This window comes from Trichoplax adhaerens, genomic scaffold (assembly GCF_000150275.1).
Source record: "Trichoplax adhaerens TRIADscaffold_1 genomic scaffold, whole genome shotgun sequence".
In the NCBI taxonomy this organism is placed as follows: Eukaryota; Metazoa; Placozoa; class Uniplacotomia; order Trichoplacea; family Trichoplacidae; genus Trichoplax; species Trichoplax adhaerens.
Genome location: NW_002060943.1, coordinates 5,528,849 through 5,554,501, shown reverse-complemented (window position 1 = coordinate 5,554,501; position 25,653 = coordinate 5,528,849). Strand labels below are relative to the sequence as shown.

Below are 25,653 nucleotides of genomic sequence, written 5' to 3'. Positions count from 1 at the left end.
AATTCAGACGCAGACTGTTCACGCTTTCAATTAATGTAAGTAAACCTAAAGGTGGAAAATAACAGTCAATGGGCTCGTACAGTTCTCTAGAGTTGCAAATCCAATGGTTGACCATCACGATTAAGTAAACCAGATTGAGAACCAGAGCACTACATCGAAGCCTTTATTCATCACTTAGACGACCTGACGATAAATACAGAAAACGAGCATCTTATATCAGTAAAAATATAAAATTAGCAGGAAAACAAGACTTTAAAGTAATTGTGTTTCTTAACGACTTCTATACTCAATCACGAATCAGTTTACGAAACATCTTCATATAATATAATAGTGTGCACTACAGTACTAGAACAAACCTGTTTATATCATATGTTGATTAGAAAATCTCCCATTTAACTATCAACTAAATACGATCAATCGCGAATCATTTGTGTAATAAATATTTTAGAAATTGTTGTAGATGACATTTTGAGAGCTAATACAAGTATAATTAAATATCATGTCGCAGAAACAGGAATATCTGTTCACATGCTTATTTCAGTATAAGGCCGAGTTAATGCATGGAATAAGTTTACCCAGTCAAATTCTGATGATCTCTTAGACCAAAGTAATAATACAACTTTGTCCGCAGTACGAAAGTACAGTCTTGGCCTATTCATCATTCCTTATTACGTAAGTTCTTTCTGTTGGTTTATTGTAGGCATTTTGACATATTGTTCAAGGATAGTGAATGTACTGTTTACTAATGTCAATAATCTGTAAGCGAGTAGACGAAAACAATGATGCGGAAGTTGGATAAATGATCGTGCTGTCATGTCGCTAATTGATGTTAATTTCAAAGTAGCATATTTAACTTCTGTCAAGAAGAATGCTTTACTGTAGTTTAATGGCCATTCCATGAACTTATGGATTCTAAGTAACAGCAATTATGTAACCCTTATCAACAGTCGATTATCTGCTTAATTAGATAAAACGGCAAGAGGTGGCTAATAGCCTGTTTATCGCACCTAAATTCACTTTTAATTGACCGTGATTCATTTTTTTGTCTATGATTTATTCATATAATGACTGTAATTAAGCAATGTTTTAAGGTTAATCCTTTTTTAAAGATTTGATTTTAAATATACGCGTATGATGCTTTTTCCAGTGACAAATTTACACTATAAAATATCGTTTTTAACAAGAGTAGAAAAATTAAAAAACACTGCTCTTTCAGTAGCAATACGTCTGTCATAACCAAATTTAACAACTAACTTTTAAAGATGATTCTAAGCCTTTAATATCAGCTAACACTAATTGTTACGGTAGCGATCAATCATTACAACATCAAATTTTACTGTATGAAATGGCTGAAGGTACGTGAACTGATAGAATAGTACCGTAATGCGATTTCCTTTTAATGCGGGACAGATGCTTTGATCAAATAGCAAACTTTGAAATTTTAATTTTGATCATCGCTATGAAATCAAGTGCTAGAGTAATTCCAACCATCATCTACTTATAATAAATATATAATCCAAGCATATATAAATCAGTTAGTAAAATTCGGATTATAATGAAGGTCTACTACTGATTGATTCTGAAATTAACAGCAAATCAAAAAGAGGCATTCATTAAAGCGATCAGTAATATTTTATTCCATAGCTAGAAAAATGTATCAAATTTTATATTTAGCTGGATTTTTATAAAATAAATCATTATTATTCCAAACCTTGAACTGGCCAAGTTTCTGGTTACGGCTGATTAGAACACTTTAGTTGACATAATGACAGCTTCAGTAATAGTTTTAAGTTTAAAAGAATGAATCTTTTGTAGAAATAGGGTCATATTCTACATCTCACGTACATTAAGACCTCTTATTGCCTCCAGAAGCTTTATCAAAAGTCAAATTAACAATCTTTGTTTATAGAATCATCAATAATATTCCATGGTGATTCTATTGTCCTTTATTGCATATTATGAAACAAAATTCGCATCTCTAGTTACCGAATTTGACGTCATCGAAATACCGTGTGACAGTGTGAAATACTATATTAAAGTAGAAATATTTATGTTAGGACAATTTTGTTAGCCTATCCTTATTTAGTTAATTTCTAATTTGGATATACTGCGTTTTAATATAGCACTGACTTTTTTTGACAGTGACATATATATCGTTTACTACATATACTGAAATTAATAGTTATATTAGGGAATACGAATTATCTACTTAACAGTTCGAATCATTGTGATTGTAACTTACTTATGGTAGATTGTAAATTATCGTGGAAATGTCCCGTGATAGGATATATCGTAATCGGTCTATTCTGTATTAGTCATCAGATGTCTATGTTCGTAAATACTGTTATCTGCATTAGGGAGGAGTAGCTAAAATTAATGTCTAATTCAGTCAATGATTCCAAAGTTAATCGCACTAACCATGATTCATGAATTTTTGAGGAAGAGTATATAAACGCAATATATCTTGAAATAAAGTTAATTCTTAAATTTAGTGTTTAAGGTAAATACGAGGCGTTAGTATTTATGTAGTCTGCTAGTAGAGCAAAAGTGTTCCTGATGGTACAAATATCGTTCCTTAATACATAGTTCAAGGAATTGACTTATTGATCGTACATTCCGTTATCGTGTTGCAAAGCTGTTTTATGGCATACCGAAAGTAAATTTTTATAGCAAAGCCTAAAATAGTAACGGCGCCGATCGTATTGTACTCTGCTTAATCAGCTCTTATTCAAAATACTAACACTGTATTTGTCTAAAATAATCCTATCCGATTACAAAGAAATAATTTACAAGCAGAATTCTGGCAAGAGGATAAAGCGACGAGTGTACATCTAGATATACAACTCGATATGCTTTCTCTACTATCTAATCAGCCATAAACATTTAAAGCCTTAGTTATCAGTCAATACTAATATCTTTCAAGAAGTAAACTAAGTTACGAAACTAAATCGATTATCAGCTAGTTTTATGGCTCAGCTACATAAAGTTTACTACCATTAAGACAAAATTTATCAAATTAAATCGAATTCTATCAAAGTTGGCAAGGTGAAGATAGATTCGCTTTCAATAATGACCCAGAAACTTTATCTAATGAATACAACAATTTTCAAATTCGAACAAAGTTCACTCCATATGATATCAGAAATTATTTAATCGCTGGTTGACAGATCTTAATTGCATCCATATTTGAATCATGTAGCAATAAGTTTACTCCATAAGACCTGAGAAATTATTAAATCGTTGATGATTAGATATTACGTATAATTAAATTCCTAATACTATAAGAAATTAAATATATTCCATGGAATGGAAAAATTAAGCCGTTATTGGCTAGATCTTACGTACATTAACATGATTGAATAAGTTAAACCCTTTTGAGACGATCAATAAAAAGTAGAGAAAAGTGTTGTGGTGCTTTGTAGTCAGGTCGATAATTCTTTATCAAAGTTATTTACTATTCTCAGTTATTTAACATCTGTTTTAATTATTGGATAAAAATAATGACACAGTTCTAATATTGTTATAAACAATCTTCGTACACTACAAGCTTAATTGAATAAGGAAATAATTGTTTTATTATTGATAAAATGTCTAATAGCTATTCCGTATAGAAAGAGTCTTTTGGACCTATAAAGGACGAAGTAAATATCTATTGATATAATTTCAACAATTACTAGATAATTGTTTAATTTGCCGTCTACAAATAGCTTTCGAGCCTTCAAGATTGACCTCCAAATCTTAATTTTAATTCAATAATGTTGACTTTCAAATCTGATTATAATTCAGTAGCATTGTTTAAGCTATACTTGATAGCAACTATTTTTCTAACAGCAATCGTAAAATTAGCCAAGCGTTAATTTGCAAATACAAAGACCTGAGATTTTTACTTGAATAAAATAATTTTATTTATAATAAGAAGAATCCTACTGAAACAAGTTTACATATGTAATTTTAAGTATTTTATGTCATAGAACTAATAAGTTGATATCTAGTCGTACTAGCTTCTAATTACCAACAGACATAATGGTTATATGAAGATCAAGAATGAAAACATTTAAATTAAACGAACGCCTTGATAACAACGTGGTAGGAACGTGAAGAAGTCAAGTTCCTAAGATACATGACGTATAGAATATTTCTTGATACATCTACAGTATGATAAAGATTATGGAATTAGGAATGTTTAAAATTTAAGAAAAACTTGGATCAAAATCATTAAATCAGTTATAAGGTAAAGTCCTATCCGCATCTATCGAGTATGCCGAAGAGCTGAAGAAATCGATAAACTACCAAACACCATTCACCGTAAACACTCGAGATACTTTAGTCTATTCTAAATTTATTTTGTTACAATCATTTAATAAGTTTAAATTTATAACAGCTTCTATAACTTAAACATCAATCAATCAATTAGAACAGGCTCTGTAAATGTATTTCTGTGAAGCATATAGACACAGCTAACGATGAAGCAATAGTATCAGTCAATTTCTAATTCAATAACATCGTGGACATTTCTCAATATCTAAAATAGTGATCTAAGAAAACTTGATCTCAGCCATCTGTAAATATATCAGTGTATAACATTATCTGACTAATATCTATTTCTAGAATAAATCATTTATAAAATACTAGATTAATAGAGAAAATTAATAAGGGACTGGCTAAACCATATTTGGTCTATTCTATCCGTGGTTCTACTTAATAAAAATATAAATACAAGAATAGCCAACCTATATCTAATTCTATAATACTCCTAATATAATAATGACTGGCCCATAAACCTTTAATTTAGCGATCATTTTTATGTTAGCCATCATCATTATAAACTTTGAATCCCATCCGAATCTGTGTCATCGTACCAGACCATTACTCCAAATGCGAGAAGTTGGTCGATATAAGAAATTTCACGATTTTCTCTTTTTTGGTACCCTTCTCCATCTGAATGCCGGAATCTTGTTGGAAAGGAACTACTGCCGTTTCTCTACGCCAAAATATCCACCAAGATCTCCAGAACTTCATGATGACATAGGATACGTGATCCAAAAGTGATCAAAGTTGGAGAGAAGTTGGATATAAATAGATTATAGCGGTGAGATATGGTATTATTTCTTCATTAATCATTAACCAGCTTAGCTTTTGATTTCATCTTTTGATTATTTACTAAATTGAAAGACCATAATGATTTTAATGATTATGGATTCGTTCTTACCGAAATTTATTGTTTATTGAATTAAAATATTCATTTAAAATTGTCATAGTTCTTTCCAACTCTGTACCTCATTAATAATTATTATTTTTCTGATTTAAAAGGCCCCAGTAATTTAAATTATTAAGGATGATAATCCGTATAAAACTGGATATAATTAATTTAAGAATGCATTCAAAATTTTCATTAGTAGTTTTTAAGATAACTGCTATTATTAGTTATTTCATCGATAAATCTTTTGAGAAAATAAATCTATTTTATACCAAATATGTAATACTGTCTTGGAGACAATCAGTACCAAACAAAACATTACTAAGCATCTAGCTAATTTTAAATTCCACTCTTCATAGGCATTTGATGTTTTTCTCATCACGATTATGAATCTTAAATTGTAATTGAATACATATCACAGACGACTCTAAAGCTATTCTAATTAATGAGTCATTTTCTCACAATCATCATAAATTCAATTAGATCAAAATGGCTTCGAAGCAAGAAGGCTATTAGTATTGCTTTACTAATCGTTGATGACGTATACCTGGGGCAACCATAAATTAGCAGAATTCAAAACATTCATTTCTTAATCGTGAAAGAATTTAATTTTAAATGAGATGCTTAACACATCTAGTGGTTTACTCGCCTGCAAAGACGACTGAATGTGAATTTAAGATTAATTATTTTATGCCCGCTATTAGAAACAGAAATTCTCCCGTCCATGAGTTATTAAAAACTATGCAATAAAACTAAAATTATACCAAACTATCAACTGGATAGACTTACGGTTAAAATTTCAAAATAAAATCCACTGGAACTCTACTATTTGTAGCACAAGATACCCGTTATTTTGGAGAAACATTTCCTATATATTAGGCAGCGCAGGTGCAAATTAGCGCAAATATTGTATTTATAAGGCATTATGCAAATAAAATAAAATCTGTTGTAAAGGTTATGCTGTCATCCGGGTATACCGAACATTAACCCACTGCTTCAATTTATTTAGTACATTAGAGATTAATTTAGCATATAACTTCATCTTCAACATGATGAAACTGTTTCATAATTATTATTGAAATGCTAATTTAAATTAGCGATAGCGATCAAACATGACGAAAATATTAAATAAATATAGGCAAACATTTTACATAGACCGTATGAACGAAGATTTCAAATTAAAAAAAACAGTAGTTTGCTGCACAATATCGCATAACTATCAAGTATGTTAGATTCTCCTGGTTAATACAATCACATTAATTTCTCACTTTTACCACTAGTTTTATCATTTCTATACCCTCCAAAATGGGAACATTCCTTTTTACTTTCTTGCTAAGTCTTACGAAAAAGAGTGCAGCGATTAAAGAATTTCCTCTTATTCAAATTAAAGATTGATAGGATTTTTAATTTCTCTTCCTATCTAGCTCATGAGCTTGCCCTAAAGATCTTCCATTAATTCTTGTCCTTTCATTTAAAGATCTTTTTTAAACAGCTTGCCCTAAAAACCTTCCATTCATTCTCCTCCTGTACATTTTTATCATTTAATAGTAATTGTTGTTGAATCAATTCGAGAATCTGGCCAGCCGATATCGACAAACATAAATATCTCTAATATTTTTAATAATTACTTACAGTAGTTTCAATAAATCGTGTTATTGCGATCTACTGCATAATTTTAAACTGGTTATATAATTATATGATATCAGTGATGAATGTAATCCTAGGACAGTCTGTTGATTCAGTCTTTTAATTGACTTGGGAAATGATAAGGGACGGCTATAGACTACCGTAGAAGATAAACGCTAGACCAAATTAGGAAATGCTATGACTTCCAAATCGCTGCAAGGGCTAATTCGATCAATCCCTTGGGCGATCTTTCACTAAGATAGACATCATTTAAAACATTGTTTATGGTAGAAGGAAAATTTTATTTTGTACGGCAGATAAAAAAGTACTGGAAGATGATTTCAAGACGTAAATTTGACTTAGTGATGTAAAAATAAAGCAAACTTGCATGGATACAATCCGAATTTACTAAGTGTATTAATCTTCACAGGAAATTAGTAAACTGTAAACATTATTTTCTTCATGGCTGTACCTTGATATCAATATTATACTGAAGGGATTATAATCTATAACATACTTTAGAGCAAGAGTCGGATTACGTATATATATAGCAATACATTACATGTTATCCTTCATGAAAACATGCTATTTAACTTACTATGAACTACCCAACTTGGTCTGTACATGAATTAAAATAGCTAAAATAGTTATTATAGAGCCTGTTATAATATGACTGCAGATTCCACAACCGAACAATCTTGAGAATTTTATCACCCATAATAAGTGTCACTTGTGACTTAGCTAATCCGAACATATATATTAAACTCTATAACATTAAGGTTTTATAACATCTATAGCATAACCTAGAAAAGTTTCTTGTTCGAAAGTATGGGTCATAGAGGGAGCAATATGTATGTATATCCATTCAAAAGAAAATGTACAAAATCTATCGTTGATATACAGCGACTATTTCAATGAGACAATAGAAATGTTAAACTCAGTTCCGACGCCAATAAAATAACTTTGATAATATTTTATTACCAACAAAAACCATAAAACGCCGCACCGAGGGAACATAATATCCATAAAGGATTGGATTGATGGCTGGATAGCTAAAGGCAATAAGCTGGGAAATAGCAACAACCATACCAAATTGCGGAAATTTCTCCGCTAGTTGCACTGGTCGATAAATAGCATTTAGTATTAAGCAAATAACGAATGGTAACCACATGACGAAGTAGATTGAGACAAATACGCTCAGAACTTTAGCTGTCTTCCTTTTTATCTTATCGTTGAAATTGCTCCTTCTAATTCGCATAAAGATACGCGTGTAGCAGTATATCATGACAATTAAAGGCAATAAGAAGGATATCCCAATGACGGACAAAAAATATGCTTGTTCCTTTTCAAATTCGTCGATATTCATAGGTATACAGTAATCTTGATTAATAGGACGAAAACTGACTATGAAAGGTGTTATCCCAACAAGCACTGCGATAATCCAAATCCCGATCGATATTAGTAATCCAATCCTTTTACTGTTGGTTCGAAATCGTAAATGGAAAGGATTAATAATGCAATCAAGGGTATCTATACTAATGGCCATCAGGCTAAGATTAATAATAGTTATGATAGTCGGAGCAATGCTGCTTACAAGGCTGCAATAAACGTTGTTATTATAAGATGCAGGAATCACAAATCGAGGGAAAAGATATCCAATTGAAAAGATAATATCTGCCACAAACATACTAATCATAATTACATTGGATATTTTCTGTTGCTCACCATCTAAAAAATCTTGATTTTTTCTAAGCCGTAAATTTTGAATAATAATGGCAATAGTTGCAAGACTTGCTAAAATAGTTACACTGCCAATAATTGCGTAAGCTGCTGCTTGAAATATTCGAAATGGATGGATACTTTGCGATGGGATACCCTCGAATGTATCATTGACTGGTAACCATGTTGGTGAGAAAGAGTTATTAGCCATTGCAATAGATAATTTAAAATGATTCTAATAATTGCTTATTTTAATGTAAACTGCAATTGTAGTTACAGGGTAGATTTAATGATAATAAAGCTAAAATTAGGATCACTTTGATCGCAAAATTAATTTGCTGCTGCTATAGATAGATTAAGGCCAAGTGAGGAAATATATTTCATGTTAATAAGTAGAAATCACTGTGTGTAAATCTGGTTTGTCAATAACTCTACATCGATGGAAAATTGATTTCGAACATTTACTTTCTTGCTAATCTATCAATAGCTTATAATATCGAGAGTCGTCGGAATATGGTTTGTTTTTTGATATTTATCTATAGATTTTACCACACTAATAAAAGGCCAGTAGTACTTTTTACCATATGTAAGTCAAAAAGAACAAGTTTCGACGCGGAAATGCGAGCTTCTCATTAATTTTATATCTTTCTTAATGGCAAACACAATTAACATTAGCATATGAATACAGCCTATCAAAGGATCGAACCACCACCAATCCTTAAGACTTCACGCTAAAAAATACTTGATAATCATTATAGTGCCGTGACTTTTGCATTGCGACTTATAACTTCATGGTAGAATATTTAACAATCATTTTATGCGGTAAGTTTTGAATTGAAGTTCAATTCTTAACTAGTACTGGAATTACTAATTCGTATTGCGAGACAATATTAGTTTTACTACAATTTAATCATCAAACCGACTTCGCAAATTAGATAGCTCTGTGGGATTGATCAGTTACAACAGTAGGCGTAGCTTTTCATCACTACAGTATTGTTATCAAGCATGTTTATATCAAAATAGAACAAAAAGTCAAATAACCCTTGAAGATTCTTTCTTACCACAACAGAATCCTAATTAAGGGTGTATTGTATCTTTAATCTAATGTTTACTTAATTAGTCATTACTCTCTACAGTAATTTAAGTGGATCTATTCAAGAAAGAATGTATTTTCTATCGATGGGTAATCAAATCCGCAAGGGTGGAATTTTATAACATAAAATATTACAAGCAAGCACATCATTTATTAGTAATTAGTCTCTAAGTTTTTCGCTCCGGTTGTAAGATTGCCACCAATATCAAATTGTTATAATCGTGAAGTAATTTCATTAATGAACGGGGGCGATGGCTTTATATCATCTCTCGTCAATATCATTGATTTTGAATATGTAATTTAATAGATAGAATTGCAGTGTTTTAGTCGGCAATACTGCAGTAAGATTTGTTCTCTGTATAAGTTATCACGCTACTCTTCGATACTAAAAGAATGACTGTAATGCATTATTTAATTACCAACTTGTTTATATATAAGCTTGTACTGTATTTATTATGTAAGCAGTTCTCAATATTGTTAATAAGGTAAATTTATATTTGCGTACAACAAAAGATAAATTTTAATTAATAGTTACAACCTTCATGAATACAGGTCGCGATATGTTAACCAGCCGCTCAATTTGATATTTACGCTTGTATTTGACCCATTAATGACTGATAAAATTATCTAGGCTTTAAATCAATTTAATTCGAAATTAAGCACAATACTAGTTCGCCGATTAATATTTTCAGGAAGCTGCTAGATCAAACATAAAAAATGATAAGTAACATGTTACCGCTACACTGCCAAATAAAGCAGTCTATGTTTAAACGTTGATATACTTGAGCGAAGTAATATCAGATAAAATGTAGCAAAAATTTACCCCTGATTGTATATATTTTTTACTGGAGGGCAATCCTGCAGCACAATTACTGTTCAGATAGATAAAAGCAGAATAAAATAAATTAAACTAGCACATTACTACTTGCAAATAATTTATCACTGCCGATTAATAAGTTCTCATTAACGACTTTTACACATTGTACTACTTTACCCCCATTAGAAAAGTGCACTGTATGCATGTAACTAAACTAGTCTTGATAGTCTCTCTCATTACATTAAACGTCATCTTGCTGTTCAATTACAGCATTCAATTAGTCATATCAGTAAGTTATAAAGAATCTATTAATGAAACTTTATTTTTTAATGGTACTATAATCAAAATATTGAATCACAACAACTAAAATGTTTCATTTACTAAATAGCATACTACTTTTGCTAATTATCTCAACGCTGCGCATGAAAATTTCTCTAAACTAATTAATTGGAGACCATTTACACATCATTATTAAGAAATTAATTAATAGATTGTGTAATTGGCATGTTTTTAATCTTATGTACTCAATATTTTTCCAGATGCTATTATCAATTGCTATTATATCACCAAATCTAACTTTTGTCTCATGCTAAATTATAGAGCTGCAATAACGCAGTTACACCATGTCTGATAATGAACTTCAGGTTTACCTAAAATTTGGCAGCCTAACATAATTCTGTTTAGCAGCCGTTATTCATTTCTAACTGAGGTTCTATTGTAATAACAATATGGAAACTGAATGAATATTGAGTAAATACAGTCTATAGTAGAATAAACGCCAAATCAACCGTAAATGGCATTTTATCAGTACCGCAAATGATAGCAATCATAATAATAGAATGCATGTATATAAACATAGTCTTATTTCTTTGACTCCAGCACAAGATGAACATTAATAACAGTATTAAGATAGAATTTATTTAATCAGCCTTGCTAACCATTTTACATTCTCTACAGTGTACCAATATGTATAACTTACTATTTGATTATTGCAGTTTATATCAAACTTAGATGAGTATTAGTATCTAAATAGAAGTATATTGTTGAAGAAAGAGGTCGCATTTTAGCTAATATTAGGGTTACTTAAATTAAATGATTGAGGAATAACTTGTGCGTTATGTGATACATATGATGATATTATAGTAGTAACGTGCAGTTAATCCGACTGATTTGCAACTCGGACATTCTCCTTATAATATTTTTAACATTTAAGCTGATAATAAATAAAGAATAGTTATCGGTGCTTATAATAAAAATAATATGCACAAGTAAAATCTGAACATACATTTGTATTACTTGAAAAGTAAATACATAGAAAGAGCAACACCATTTATATTTGAGTAGATCACTGCATTTATCATGCCGCAGTATCTAATTATGCATATTAACTTGTATTCATTTATCGATAAGATCTACTTAAAATTATTCAAATGTTCGATATTTAGCCGTATTTTATAATTCACGCTGATTTTATCTAGTATAGTATGTATATAAATATTGATGTGTATAATCCATTGATTTATTATCTATCGCAAACAATATCTCTAAATCTTAAACGTTTTACGAAAATTTAGTGTTGATGACATTAGTATAAAAGAATGGATAGCAAATACGGCTGATATTTTCTTTCAGTTCCAATAAATACCCATGAAAGGGCTAAATATTAGGATACGGTCACGTACTGGAAAATACATGTAGATTCTTCGTAAGGATTACAATCCTAATAGAGGTAAGCATCCTAGGAACAGTCAGAAAAAAAATTGCCTAGCCAAGAAGTTATTAGCACGCAATTGTATACTTGTAAAAAAATACAATAACAACTGCTTTAGCAAAGTACGGTACCGTATGAAGATTAACCATCCAATTATCCAAAATTAATCATTTGAATCTTTGAGAGACTTCCTACTTGTAACGTAGATGAAACTACTTTGAAATTTATATCATTACTTTAAAGTAGATCAGTTTTTATCTTAAATACTTCAAATTATTACTTCAAATGCACTCATTTTACTAACATGAAATACTTTCGTATCAAAATTATAATTTTAGAATATCCACGCGTATTAGTCAGACTTTGACCTCATTTATACAAATTTTATCGTCAATCTCCGATTACCCGAGTTTTTTGACAAACGAAAATTACTATTCATTGTATCTTAGACCTTTAGCTTAAGCAATAATTGTGATATCCGGTTTATATTATTATTCTACGCACTATCAAGCTTAAACACGTCATTGCTGAACTTTATATCCGCAATAGCATCAGAAACTTGCCACATTCAGTTGACTGGAATCGGAAAAGCTTGCATCGACAATGTTAGGATTAAGATCCAGTTTCGTTACGGAATTATCATAATTTTGGACGCATGCAATTTGCTCATTTGATCTGTTAGCGTTGTCATAATTTCTTTGCGCATCTTTCATCTCAGAAGCTCCAAAGGATGCATTAGTCAATTTGGTTCTACTTAAAGAAGTATTCAATCTTTCCCTCTTATAAAATAAACTGACAAAATAATTTCTTATATCCGGAATAAAATATCCATAAAGGATAGGATTTATAGCTGGATAGGTGAAAGCAACACATTGACTAGCTTGGCGCCAATCTAAGATGCTTTTAAATAATTGGGGGTTGTAAAATAATTTTTCTGAGCTGATGCCAATCCAAAAAGCGAGATAGATAACGAAAGGGGTCCACATCAAGAAATAAGTAATAACTAAAATGGCGATTACTTTTGCAGCTTTATAATGTTTTCGAATATCTTGGATTTTATTTGTATCTCCTATCGCCTTGGCTGTACTCTTTTTAATTATTTGATAAATACTGAGATAAAAATAAGTCTTGATAATAAATGGTAATACAAAAAATATCCCTACTACTAAATAGTAGTAGACTCTTTCATAATGAATGTTGATATAGCTGATTTGGCTGCAATCTCGTTGATCTATGACTCGAAATTGTAGAATAATCGGTAGCAATCCAGTGTATATAGCCAAGATCCAAATGACTAAACTAGAGATAATACCAAAAGCTTTCTTATCTTTTACTGCTCTATGCTCAAATGGATCATGTGCAGCATGATATTTATCCCAACTGATCATCATTAAGTGTAGATTAATGATAACTATCGCAGTTGGTGCAATAATCCCGGCTAAACTGCAGTAGATGTTATTCTGCATACTTATTTCGGGTATAACATATCGTGGAAAGATATAAACTGATGCAAACACAATTCCGGCAAAAAACATACTTCCCATGACCGCATTGGCAGAATTATGAAGTCTTCGATTGGAGAGAATTATCAGCAGTACGGTTAAATTATTCAGAATTGTTAAGACGGCCACAATGCCATAAAAAATCTCAATCCGTAGCCGATATATATCAGATGTATTCGTTGACGCAGCATGAGAATACAGAGAATGATTTAATGATGAAATGTTCGTTATCCAGGAATTCATGGTAGCTTTGTACTCTTGAAATAATTGCCCTGAAACAAGAATGAAGTGAATTTAATAAAAGAGGGTTGATCAGTTTTTCATCTGTTACAGGTTTATGCACACTAATAGAATTGAATTTCTCCGTTATAATTTGTCCAGACATGAATTACAGTAATAAGAATCACGACTAGATCAGCTGCTGATTTATTTTGAGAAATCAAATTTCTACTAGACTATTTTCTTCTATAATTATAATAGGGACTGAGCAAATGCTTGATAAGATTTGCTTAGCTCTTTCTAAACTTTGAAGTCTCTGAAGTTCCTATAGATAAATATATAACATATAATACGGTAAATAGTACTCACCGCTAATCTACAGTTGATAATAATCTCCAATTAAAATTACTGCATCCTTAAAGCTACATTCGTGCCCTAAATCAATGTAATCATTACATCTAACAGTATAAGCCTCTTATCATATACTTCAATATCTAAACAATTATTTAATCTCCAATGATATAATATTACTCCAATAATACATATTTCGAGTTCCATTTTGATTCATCCAAGACGTATATATAATGAAATATGTATTCGTAAATTTCTTTAATCAGTCTTTGCATTGTAATATGGACTAAGCTTTAGCGAAAGTAGCAGCCATTACGATAGTAATTAGATTATCGGTTAAAAATAACCAATTTGTGTTGCTAGGCCATACTTTATTTTGCACTTAGCTACCAATGTCAACTAAGTATAATTTGAAATTTAGTGATGTACTAAATCCTAATATGATGATCTCAAGGCAATATTATCAAAGTGAACGATTTACAATACTTAAGGCCTAACAATTTTATCGCCTAAGGTAGTGTTTAGACTTTAATTAAGCTTTCAGTTCGATTTCCTGAAAGAAAAATTATTGGTCAATATTTGCAGCACTACCCGCGGCATCAACATTCCATAGATTTTTCCACTCTACGAAAATGTTGAATAATATTACTCATCAAATTAAGATAATGTAATAAAGTACAATCTCTATCCCTACTCAAGCTGTCAATCACTCTTTCCTAAATCTATTGGTTAAAATAGTTTATTACATAAAATTATTGTGGAATATTACGGTAGTAAACTCAGATTATGTAGCTGTAAACAGTTAGATCGCAGATTATCAACTGATTCTGTCCAAAATGAGCCAGCCTTTTATATCCTCTATAGCAGCACTTGATTATCCTAGCGCCTAAGAGTGATAACTTTGGCACCACTACTATATTCCCATTCGGACTGGTGCCGCCATCTTATTATTTAACATCGGAGCCTTACTATAGAAACCATCTTCCTGCAAATAGATTGGTTCAGGGCACGCCGATGAAATTATACATATATAAGGGAATGCAATTTCATGAATATTGTCAATCAAGTCAGGCTAGGAAATGACAATATTGATTTAAAAAGTATTCTAGAATATAAATATCTTAAAATTGAACCAATTAAATGCGTGAAAATTATACAATGGGAAGAACTGCTTGATGGTAAAGGATAAAGAAAATCAAAGTCTATTTTATTATTCACCGAGAAGGCCATCATTTTTGTCATCAATGAGTACCTAAGATAAACTAACGATGACGAATCCAATTGATAGATGGCTACGCCATGCTATCATTAATAGTTACTCATGGTTAGAGAATAAACTTTGGTAGCAATTATCTTTAAGATTTGTAATAAGTCATTTAGAGAGTTAAATAAGATGACTTGATCGTGCTCTATCGCTAAATGACAATACTGATATATGAATATGGAGGGAAATTTCATGCTCAGAAAATGCCATACCACTATTAATAGCTCACCACGGTTAAGAATAAACTTTGGTAGCAATTATCTTCAAGATTGTCATAAATCATTCAGTGAATTAAAATTAAACAAGATGACTTGATCGCTTCTATCGCTAAAATTAGAATACTGATATGTAAATGTGGAAGGAAATTTCATATGTGGAGAACTTAAAGACAACAGGGGCTGAGTATTGGAGAATTGATCATTTTCCTAGTTTATAAATAATAAATATATATTATTTACTGAAATTAATCGGATATTATAACGACATTGTAGACATCGTTTGTTGTTAAAACATGACGAATTAGTTTTATGTATTCTACTGTATACAAGGAAACGTAATTCACTACATCATCTAATAATGCTGTAAAATCAAAGTACCCACTGTCAAATTTAGAAGGCGATATTGATGAAAACGTACGTTAATGATAAACTGAAATAAAAATTATAACTCTCTTGTAGCAGGATTTATGTTCATTTATCAAGCAAAATAGCTAATGAAAAATAGATACAACAGAGTAACAAGTACCAATGTAACCTAACCTGCCAACAGCCGTCATGGATCTGCATTGATTGTTTTTGGCTACAGTCAACTCACTTCCAGCTTTATATACGAAAAGTAATTTAGATTATTTTAGATCCGAAATAGCAATTAGCTTGTTGATTCTAAGAACAAAAGGATAATTATGATTGGGTTCATCATTAAAAATATAATTCTTATGAATGTAATTAAGACAATAAATTACTTTCGATGGAGAAGATGCTCCCAGATTAGAGTTTTAAAAAACGTTTCTCCACATATCTAATCGCCATTATAGGCCGAAACAGCCTGAACAGTAAATTAATTGCATTTAACTTATTGAAGCACCTTTCGCAGAAACGATATTAAATTAGATTTAACATCGTTTAGAAATAAAAAATATTAGAATTGAACTTGAATTCAGCAATGATATATATTATATAGCCTGGGTAAAATGTAATCGTAATTAAATTAAATTGCAATATCACGAAATTGCATTATTCCTATTTCAAATGGCAATGTTTAGTCTGTCGTCAACCTAAAAATTAAGTGCTACATAATAGGAAATAAGCGGCTAAGATACTCCGTAATTCGTGGCAGTCTATCTGAAGTACATCATAGGTAAAGCAATTGTTCTACAAATTTACTTTCCTTTAGACTATCAACATTGTTCGTGACAATAGCAATGCAAAAATAATATGTTACATATAGTCTACCGTACTGAGTTAAGAAACGTTTGTCTTAATGCTGTTAAAAATAATTATATTGAGATGTACTAGTAACTACTTAGGAATGGCACTGTTTCATTTATAATTTACCTCAAATAATTAAAGCTATTTATTTATAGACTACAGAGCTGTTAATATTCTTAGCCAGCATCAATCCAATGAGACAGCGATATTACCCAGCAAAACAACGCAGCCTTATTAATTGACAAATTTAAGGCCACATTAAACCTTTATTTGTATTCTTTGCAATCATGGATAACATTATTTGTATTCTTGGAAATTATAGATAACATTTACCTTCATAAACTAAGTTTTATTTATCTTTTTCTCAAGAATTTTAATAACACAGTAAACTATAGCATTATACGGAAGTACTTCTATCTATTGTTGGTTGGGGTAGTTACAATAAAAGCATTATGTCTACAAAAGCAATATAGTTAGAAAAGCACAGCTAGAATCTGCGGAATTTAGAAATAGAAACATGTTACAACAATTAATACGCAATTGATGTTAATTATGATTGATAATGGCGCTAGATATACGTCGATATTAATTGTTCAAGCGATCTTAAAGATCTGTGAATAAGATGCACTTATGCATTAACAAAGGCGAAAAAAGATATTATAGTTCCATGTTAAAGATTGTTAAAGTTGCCAAATTTATATTAGATTGATCTAATAATTCATAAGTACCGGTAGTTTGAAAGATAAATCATTCAGTTTAGAAGTGAATTAAATTAGGTTAACATGAGGCAATCGAATCTCTTTGCTTATAAAGTTTGCTATACATAGCCAATGATTACTAAAAGGCTTAGTGAGTAGATCAAGCTACTTCTGCATAGTTGTATCCATTTCCAATGTTTTTCAAAATAACATTTTTGATGCTTTTAATGCAATACAAATGGATAAAACCACCTATTTATTCTCTTAATATCAATCATAATATCGTTCATTATCTAGTAGTTGTTATGGATACTAAATCATCTATAGATCGAATTTCGCTAATTTAACAATCAATTCGCTGATAGATTGTTTCTACATCGGGCAACAGATTCTGTATCTTATTAGTCACATGCACCGATTTATAACTGCATAGCAACGGCACTGTAGCAACTTCCAAATCAAAATAGCCTAGTAATCGGTCGTGGGAAATATTTAATGTTCGATATAGGCTTAGTCGTTTAAAGAAACAATTCTTTGTAAACCATTCAAATAAAATTGATAACATCCTGTTACAGTATCTTACAGGCGGACTGAATATACAAGTAATTTATCAATACAGAATTCAGGTCATAGAAAGGTCGACAAATTCTCAATAATAGTAATTGATAATTGCTCTTATTTTACACAGGAAATCTCGACTTAACTTATTGCAATCCCTTCGTAATCTATTGTCAGCTATTTGTATTTTTCTTCCTGTTAAATTGATTTTGATGTTCTAGTTCATTCATACAACACAATCACAATCAGAGTCGCAACTTTCAATAGCATATATGAATTCATTCTTAGAGGAGCTCTACAGTGAAATTCTCTATTAGAACTAAAATAAATACCATTATTACAGTAACCCACTGTAAGTTGTCAGTTGCAAAATGGCAGTCATGACTGACTCTTATATCCTATACATAATTTTCGGTTAAAAGTAATATTTCGGATCACGTATAGTAAATAGAGCCTAATAATGCGATAATTAATCAATGTATTGAATAAAGAGGAGATTGGACTTTGGTTATAGCAATACTGGTTTTCAGCTGCAAGATTTAGTAGATTAACTGGAGATTAAACTTCGTTATCCAATCATAATAACACTTATTTTTCAGCCTTAAGACTCTCGACAAATAACCTGGAGTTTAAATATCACTGTTCGATCATAAATAGAAATCCGGGAAGACGTATTATACGTATCTGATGGGAAAGTATCTTTCTAATGTCTGATTCTTGCATCTTGCATCAGTATCTCTCTATTACAATTAGAAGCCTGCCGTATGTTTGTATGTACGGTAGTAACCCTGGCGATTCTAAAAATTATAATCAAATCTTGTAAATTAATCATGCATCTTTTCTTTAATACATTGTAAAATAATTGTTATACGTTTCCGCTCGCGACATTTCTGCATCTTTGATATAGAGCATTACTCAACATACTCGTACTTCATTCTTGGGTTGCATCTAACAACAAAGCTATCCATTATAATTTCTGTTTACTAGTTTCCTTTATATTTAATACTTAACTGTACTAATCAAGTTAGAGATTTGCCTACAAAGAAAATCAACTGAAGCCTTAAAAGCGTGTTTTCCGAAACATTAAAAAATAAAATAATCATGTTCTACATTATCCGTATCTTGTGTCATGTGCCGGCATTAGGATGAAATGAACCATGAAAGATTGGCAGCATTTGTATGTATTACGGCCAATGTCCGAAAGCCTAGATACAACGAACATGTCATCAATGTTACGAGACGACAGCTCTCTCTCTGACTGATTTTTGTTATGCAAATATTACTATCAGTCATATATTGGCAATATTGAATGTATACTCGATAATAGTCCATATTATGCTGATAAACAAGAACTATTTCTTGCAAGTGAATTTAAGTTTCGTTTTATCAGACCACACTGTCAATGATTGAAGAGGGCAAGTAAGCCAACAACGTTGGTTAATAACTGAGATGAAAAACAGTGATACTTTATTTGGTAAATCTACACGTTAAGACTATATTAATAATAAGTCTCCATTCTCCATCATCACGTTGCATTCATAACCGCAGCAGCTTCCCGAACATGATTTAGCACTTCCCGATGCATTATCTCGTAAATATCTTTACAGCCTTTTATGCCAGCCTTCAAAATATCTTCTAAATGATCAGCATGCAGCCTAGATTTCATCTATTGATTTGGTAGTGTTACTTAGTACAAATACCACTAAAGCTGCTAAAGATATCCTAATCTGTATTTCTTACCTGACAAAGAATGATTTCTTCAGATGTGGGTAAGATAGCTAGTGTCAATAAAGGATTACTAAAATGCAATTCTTCAGAATTATTTACATCTATATGGAAAAGATAAAACATCATCATTGAGCATCAACTTTGTAGATGATAAATGGTTCAACTGCAATATTATTTTGTGTTTATATTGTTATTATACACAAATTTGAGGACTAGGCATGTGATGTTGTTTTTCATCTGCTTACCTATAATAGTTTTACTATCTACAAGGCTAGCTGTACAGGAGCAAATAAAGTCTTTCATTGGGACGCCAGCGTCCATTAATGCTAATGTTGCCGCATTTATGCAAGCACTATAGTTCCCTATTGAAGTATAAATGACATCAGTGAAACATTCTAATAAGCTATTCTATATAGGAATGCAAGAAATCTTCATTGTACAGTGGTGTATCCTACTTTATTACCCCATTAGCTCTGTATCAATACTATAAAATGTATACTATTGTCGTGAAATTAATAACGCATTTCCAGAACATTTTACTCCTTACTATTCAATAATAATTCTTAGAGCGTACCTCCATCAGCTTGCAATATTTGTACATGAATATCAATCTGCGATTTAGGATATAAATCTGTGAGTATCGCTGACTGAAAAATTTCACGCATAAGCTGAGAAATATCTATTGAACGCCTACGTTAAAAATGATATAAAAATATTATTAATTGATCGATTTCTTCAATATTTCCCACAGCCGATGCAATAATCTTTATCACAAAGTATGCGACTGAGTCAATTATTATTCCCTGGACAAGTTTCAGCTATAAGGCTGGCACATACTTATCGCCTTTAGGACGATTCCGTCTTTCATTAGTACTGAACGTAGCCATACTGTATTGAAAATTGATATGGACACGATCATGCTTGATTTTGGCTTTATCACCTGCCTAAAGTAACCCATTGAAGATCGAAAAAAAGGATTCTTATTTGAAAGGCATCGAGGATGATAAAAGCTTTTTCATGGATATATAGAACAATTTCCAACTATCAATCAATGTCCAAGATTCAACATACTTGGTGTGGGCCGTTGATGGAAGCCAGGGCTTTTGTGTTGCCTTGTTCTAAGTAAGCTGAACCATCAGCTCTCGATAATACACCTAACCGACAATTAAATCGACGAATTTCTTCTGGACGCCTACCATCAATTCTCAAGCCTACAACAGTCCAAGAATATCTCATCAATCACTGTACACCTATGATAGCAACAGCCGACAATTTAACGATACCCAATGACAACGACATCAAAGACTATTTGAGTCAAGCAATGTACTCTGTCGATCCACTTTAAACTAACACTAAAACCGATCCATCATGCTAGTAAATCCATTGATAGATTACCAACGGTAAATCGAGTTGCATTTGCTACCCATGACGCATTCAACAAATAGAGCACACCATTGAATCTTCCCTACTCAATTTCGACATTTTACTAGGAATTAACCATTGAATTTTTCCCATAATTTATAGTCATCACTGTAACAGGATGTAATGCAATCAGTCCTACCTTCAGGCGAGATGATCTCCATTTTAATTTCAAATGGTTTCGTTACTTCAATGCACCGAACCACGAAGCAGCTGAGTCGCTTGATGACGTACGTTGACCAGTTACTGTAACCAGTTAGTTGTGTAACCCCCGGTCAAATAACCCCCCCAAATTTAGTACAAAAGCACTGTACAACTACCACCAATCACCCAATAACCAACCCCCTGCTAGTTAGGCCTTGCTCCATATTATTTCAAGTCACGATTAGACTGTAGCGCCGTTCAGTACACACACGCCGTGCTGTAATCGACTCTTGGACGGACATTTACTGGACGTTCATCCTAGCTGCTGTCATTCGATGAAATCATGAGTATACTGTACTGTACACTATTAAGCCAATGGATCGGGTCGTATTCCGATCGACAAACCAATATAGTATCTCACTCGTCATCCTTGACGGGAAAATGGAGGTTAAATGAATTAATTAATTAAAAACCCGGTATGCAATGATTCAAGGGTGATGTCTATTTTTGAACTTGATGCATTCTGAGCAGCTGTCAATGGTATAAAACAAAACTGTCTGATTGATTCTCCATCATGAGTACACTGTTATTCTGTTATCCAGTGAATGAAGCACGGTCAATTCTTTACTCCGATTAAATTTGTCATAGCACAAAAATTGCCCTAGGTTTTTATAATGTTACCTCTACCAATTCTAATGCAATAAAGTAATGCTTGAAATGGATAGCAGCCGAGTATGTCATGATGGAAGATGTATATTTTCTCTTAACTAAGAATGGCAACTCGATTTAGCTAGCTTACAGGCTAGTCTGGCGTCAGTAGATTACAATCATCGATAGTAAAAAGCCTGTTTAATCAATTTTGACACTTGTCCTAGACACTTAGCCTTTAATTGCCTCATCCCTATACTGTACTTGTACGAAGTGAACACATTTGTCATAGCACAAAAAATTGCCCTAGGTTTTCATAACGTATCTCTACTAATTCTAATGCAATAAAGCAATACTTTGAAATGAATAGCAGCCGAGTATGTCATGATGGAAGATGCATATTTTCTCTTAACTAAGAATGGCTACTCGATTTAGCCAGCTTACAGGCTAGTCTGGCGTCAGTAGATTACAATCATCGATAGTAAAAACGCCCGTTCAATTAATTTTAACGCTTGTCCTAGACAGTTAGCCTTTAACTAGGTTTTCATAACGTACCTCGACCAATTCTAATGCTATAAAGCAATGCTTTGAAATAGATAGCAGTCGAGCATGTCATGATGGAAGATGCATACTTTCTCTTAAGTAAGAATGCCACTCGATTCCGCCAGCTTACAGGCTAGTTTGGCGTCTGTAGATTACAATCATCGATAGTAAAAACGCCTGTTCAATCAATTTTAACATTTGTCCTAGAAAGTTCGCTTTTAATTGCGTCATCCCTATACTGTACTTGTACGAAGTGAGCACATCGAATATCATGCTGTAAACCGAGCTAACAACAAAATACATTATTCTAATTGGCATAAAACAGCTGCAATCATTCATTATAAATACTTCATTGCTCAAGCTATTGGAGACCGAATAATTATCATACAATATATAAAATCATTTCATAATTGGGTGAAGTGGTGATACAGCTTCAACGATGGCTTAACTCACATCAAATAAAAATAAATTATCCAGTCCAATCGGTCCATCATTTGACATAAGTACTACTATATACGCGTATGACAGACAGGTAATAATTAAAATTGTAATCAATGCCAAAAGCAGCATTTTTCGTATGTTACATGCAAAGTATGACCTAGCTTTTAACATACTTCATTATTTTAAACATAACTCCCATGATTATCCTAGAATACAGTACAATATAGTGCAAGTTTGTGCAATGAACTTTTACAAGTTGTGGTCAATTTATATGGAAATATACCGGAGTATTTGCGATAAATATCTCCATTAATATGATACATTCATGAGATAATGTGTAAATAACATGCATATACACGACAATATACAGTATCTTTGGCCATTCGATCCCTATACAACTTTACTGTCATAAATTAACAGTGGATTTTGATACGCTGACCTTTCGCGCGGTTCCACCTGGGCATGACTCGAACATGTAATTCGACGAAACCATCGACGCCAGACTTTTCTAGTTTCTTTACTTGGTATTAGAAAGATCAAATTAGTCAAGCATAACGCGCCACTTGATATACCAATTAAAATACCCAGAGATCGCTGACTAAATCTGCTAATTGGTAAAAAATCACGGCACTGTTCACGGGTTGTTAACCTTAAACACTGAAAGTATATTTTGACCATCTTTACGTAATCGTCTGCAGTTTGAATGGTTATAGTCGTCATAACCATAAAAGTGGTCACGATTATCAAGTAACAAAAGGCTAGCGCGACAAAACGATATTGTATCAACTTCAAGGTATCTTCTTCACCTGAAGGTCTAGATACATTGGTCTTTTTAGTGTAGCGACGTAGCTATAAGCAATTTAAAAAATAAAGATCGTCAGAATTTTTTATGCATGCTCACAGTAGTAGTATCATAAAATTGACGGTAATCTTAAATTATGAAATTGATATTACTTATGCAATTCTATCATTACCTCATATAGAAATCGAACTATTTCACAAAGCATAACCTGACCAACAAGTAGACAAATTTGGCACGGAAGTGAATAAGCGTAATAGAAATAATTCACCGTGGCTGGAAAGCAAGCTAAGCTAAATACTGCATTGTGCTTATATGAAGTAGGTGTCGCAAAAACAACAGCAACCAAAATTCCTGGAATACCCCATGCAACAAAACTCTCACAAACTTGTGTAATGATCAAAGTATTTTGAGAGTTTAAGATAGAATTATTGCCGCGAACAACGATAAAATACATATTGCCAACATAAAACAACCACCAAATTGCCAATGAGATTGTTAGATAATGAAGTAGAGCACCTATCATTAGAAATAAATTGAAAAAAATTTAAACAATGTTCGGGTATAAGCTACATATGTAGCGATCGAATGATACCTCATTAAACAAGGGTAGCAAAGCAATAAATCCATCAAATGACTACGTAGGACGTACTAATTTAACTCGCATTAAATTGTTTCATTTGTACAATCCTATTACAATATGCTATGAACTTAAAAATTACATTACCTTGAGCTTGACAAAATGCTGTTACTTGGTCAGTTCCATATAAATTTAAATATTGACTTGCACAGAAAGATTCTCTGTAACCAAGGACAGCCGGTAAAGAACTGACGATTGCTAAAATCAAATCATAACAACAGATATTTTAAAATCCCATTTTAGTCCGTCTGCATTTAACCAACATCAAAAGTTATCATAACTTCTAAAATACCGTAGTTATGAAATTACCAGAATAGTATACTTACTATAAGATGTCACCGATAACATCATAAATAACGGAATAGAGTGAGGAAATTTAAGCCTATCAAATAAAATCCAAGAAAAAATTAAGTGTTTTTTATGTCATAATTTGAGCCACAACGAAATTATCACTATACTTACAGTGATTTCGAACAGAGCCATGTACTAATAACAAAAATCATAGAGACAATGCCAATAATACTCGTAACTAAGACAGCAATAGCCGCTGCTTCTGATGGATAAGTAAAACGATCCCAAGTCCAAGGCCAATCGCACTGAGCTTGACACGTATTCGTTTTATTATCAAGTTGTAAAGGATGTTGGCACTTAGCACTGGTATCTAATAAATTTATGTTACAGAAAGGATCAGTGACAAGCATTTCAAAGCACATAACATCATTGGTTATGACCTAATTTGATGACAATCATAGTGACAACAAAGAAAGAATGAAATTCGCAGAGTACTGTATATCGTTCGAAACGAATTGATGATATTGGGACTTACCGACATTAGGCGTAAGTACAGGGATTGACTGCAGTAAATGTAATAAGTAGGATTGCAACTCAGGTCTTCCAGCATAAGTTTGATTAATTTCAAGTATTACTGCATGATCCACTTGTGATAAATTCAATAGCGTCAAATTTCTGAAAAGAAGTAATCGAAAATTTCGATTAGCGTTATCAGATCATTATCATAACTATTTACAGGTCCTTTCTAGCCCAGAATTTGAGCATTATACGAATATAGTGTTTAAAAAAATTAAACAAGAAATCACGGCCGGTAATCA

General features: G+C 31.9%; 3 protein-coding genes across 3 annotated transcripts; all 3 read right to left on the bottom strand.

Annotated features, from left to right (window-relative positions):
• Positions 1 to 12,714: 12,714 nt before the first annotated feature.
• Positions 12,715 to 13,707, bottom strand: TRIADDRAFT_51877 (uncharacterized protein; the record flags this gene model as incomplete). Its single annotated transcript, XM_002107866.1, has 1 exon — positions 12,715 to 13,707. The coding sequence occupies one exon, from the start codon at positions 13,705 to 13,707 to the stop codon at positions 12,715 to 12,717; it is 993 nt and encodes a 330-aa protein (XP_002107902.1).
• A 6,000-nt stretch (positions 13,708 to 19,707) lies between these two features.
• On the bottom strand, positions 19,708 to 21,493 carry TRIADDRAFT_51876 (uncharacterized protein; the record flags this gene model as incomplete). The annotated part of the gene is made up of 7 exons (XM_002107865.1): positions 19,708 to 19,848; positions 19,923 to 20,011; positions 20,156 to 20,272; positions 20,485 to 20,600; positions 20,748 to 20,854; positions 20,982 to 21,121; positions 21,472 to 21,493. The coding sequence occupies 7 exons, from the start codon at positions 21,491 to 21,493 to the stop codon at positions 19,708 to 19,710; spliced, it is 732 nt and encodes a 243-aa protein (XP_002107901.1).
• A 2,002-nt stretch (positions 21,494 to 23,495) lies between these two features.
• Positions 23,496 to 25,376, bottom strand: TRIADDRAFT_51875 (uncharacterized protein; the record flags this gene model as incomplete). The annotated part of the gene is made up of 6 exons (XM_002107864.1): positions 23,496 to 23,954; positions 24,080 to 24,423; positions 24,632 to 24,742; positions 24,871 to 24,926; positions 25,007 to 25,275; positions 25,371 to 25,376. The coding sequence occupies 6 exons, from the start codon at positions 25,374 to 25,376 to the stop codon at positions 23,496 to 23,498; spliced, it is 1,245 nt and encodes a 414-aa protein (XP_002107900.1).
• Between the last annotated feature and the right edge of the window lie 277 nt (positions 25,377 to 25,653).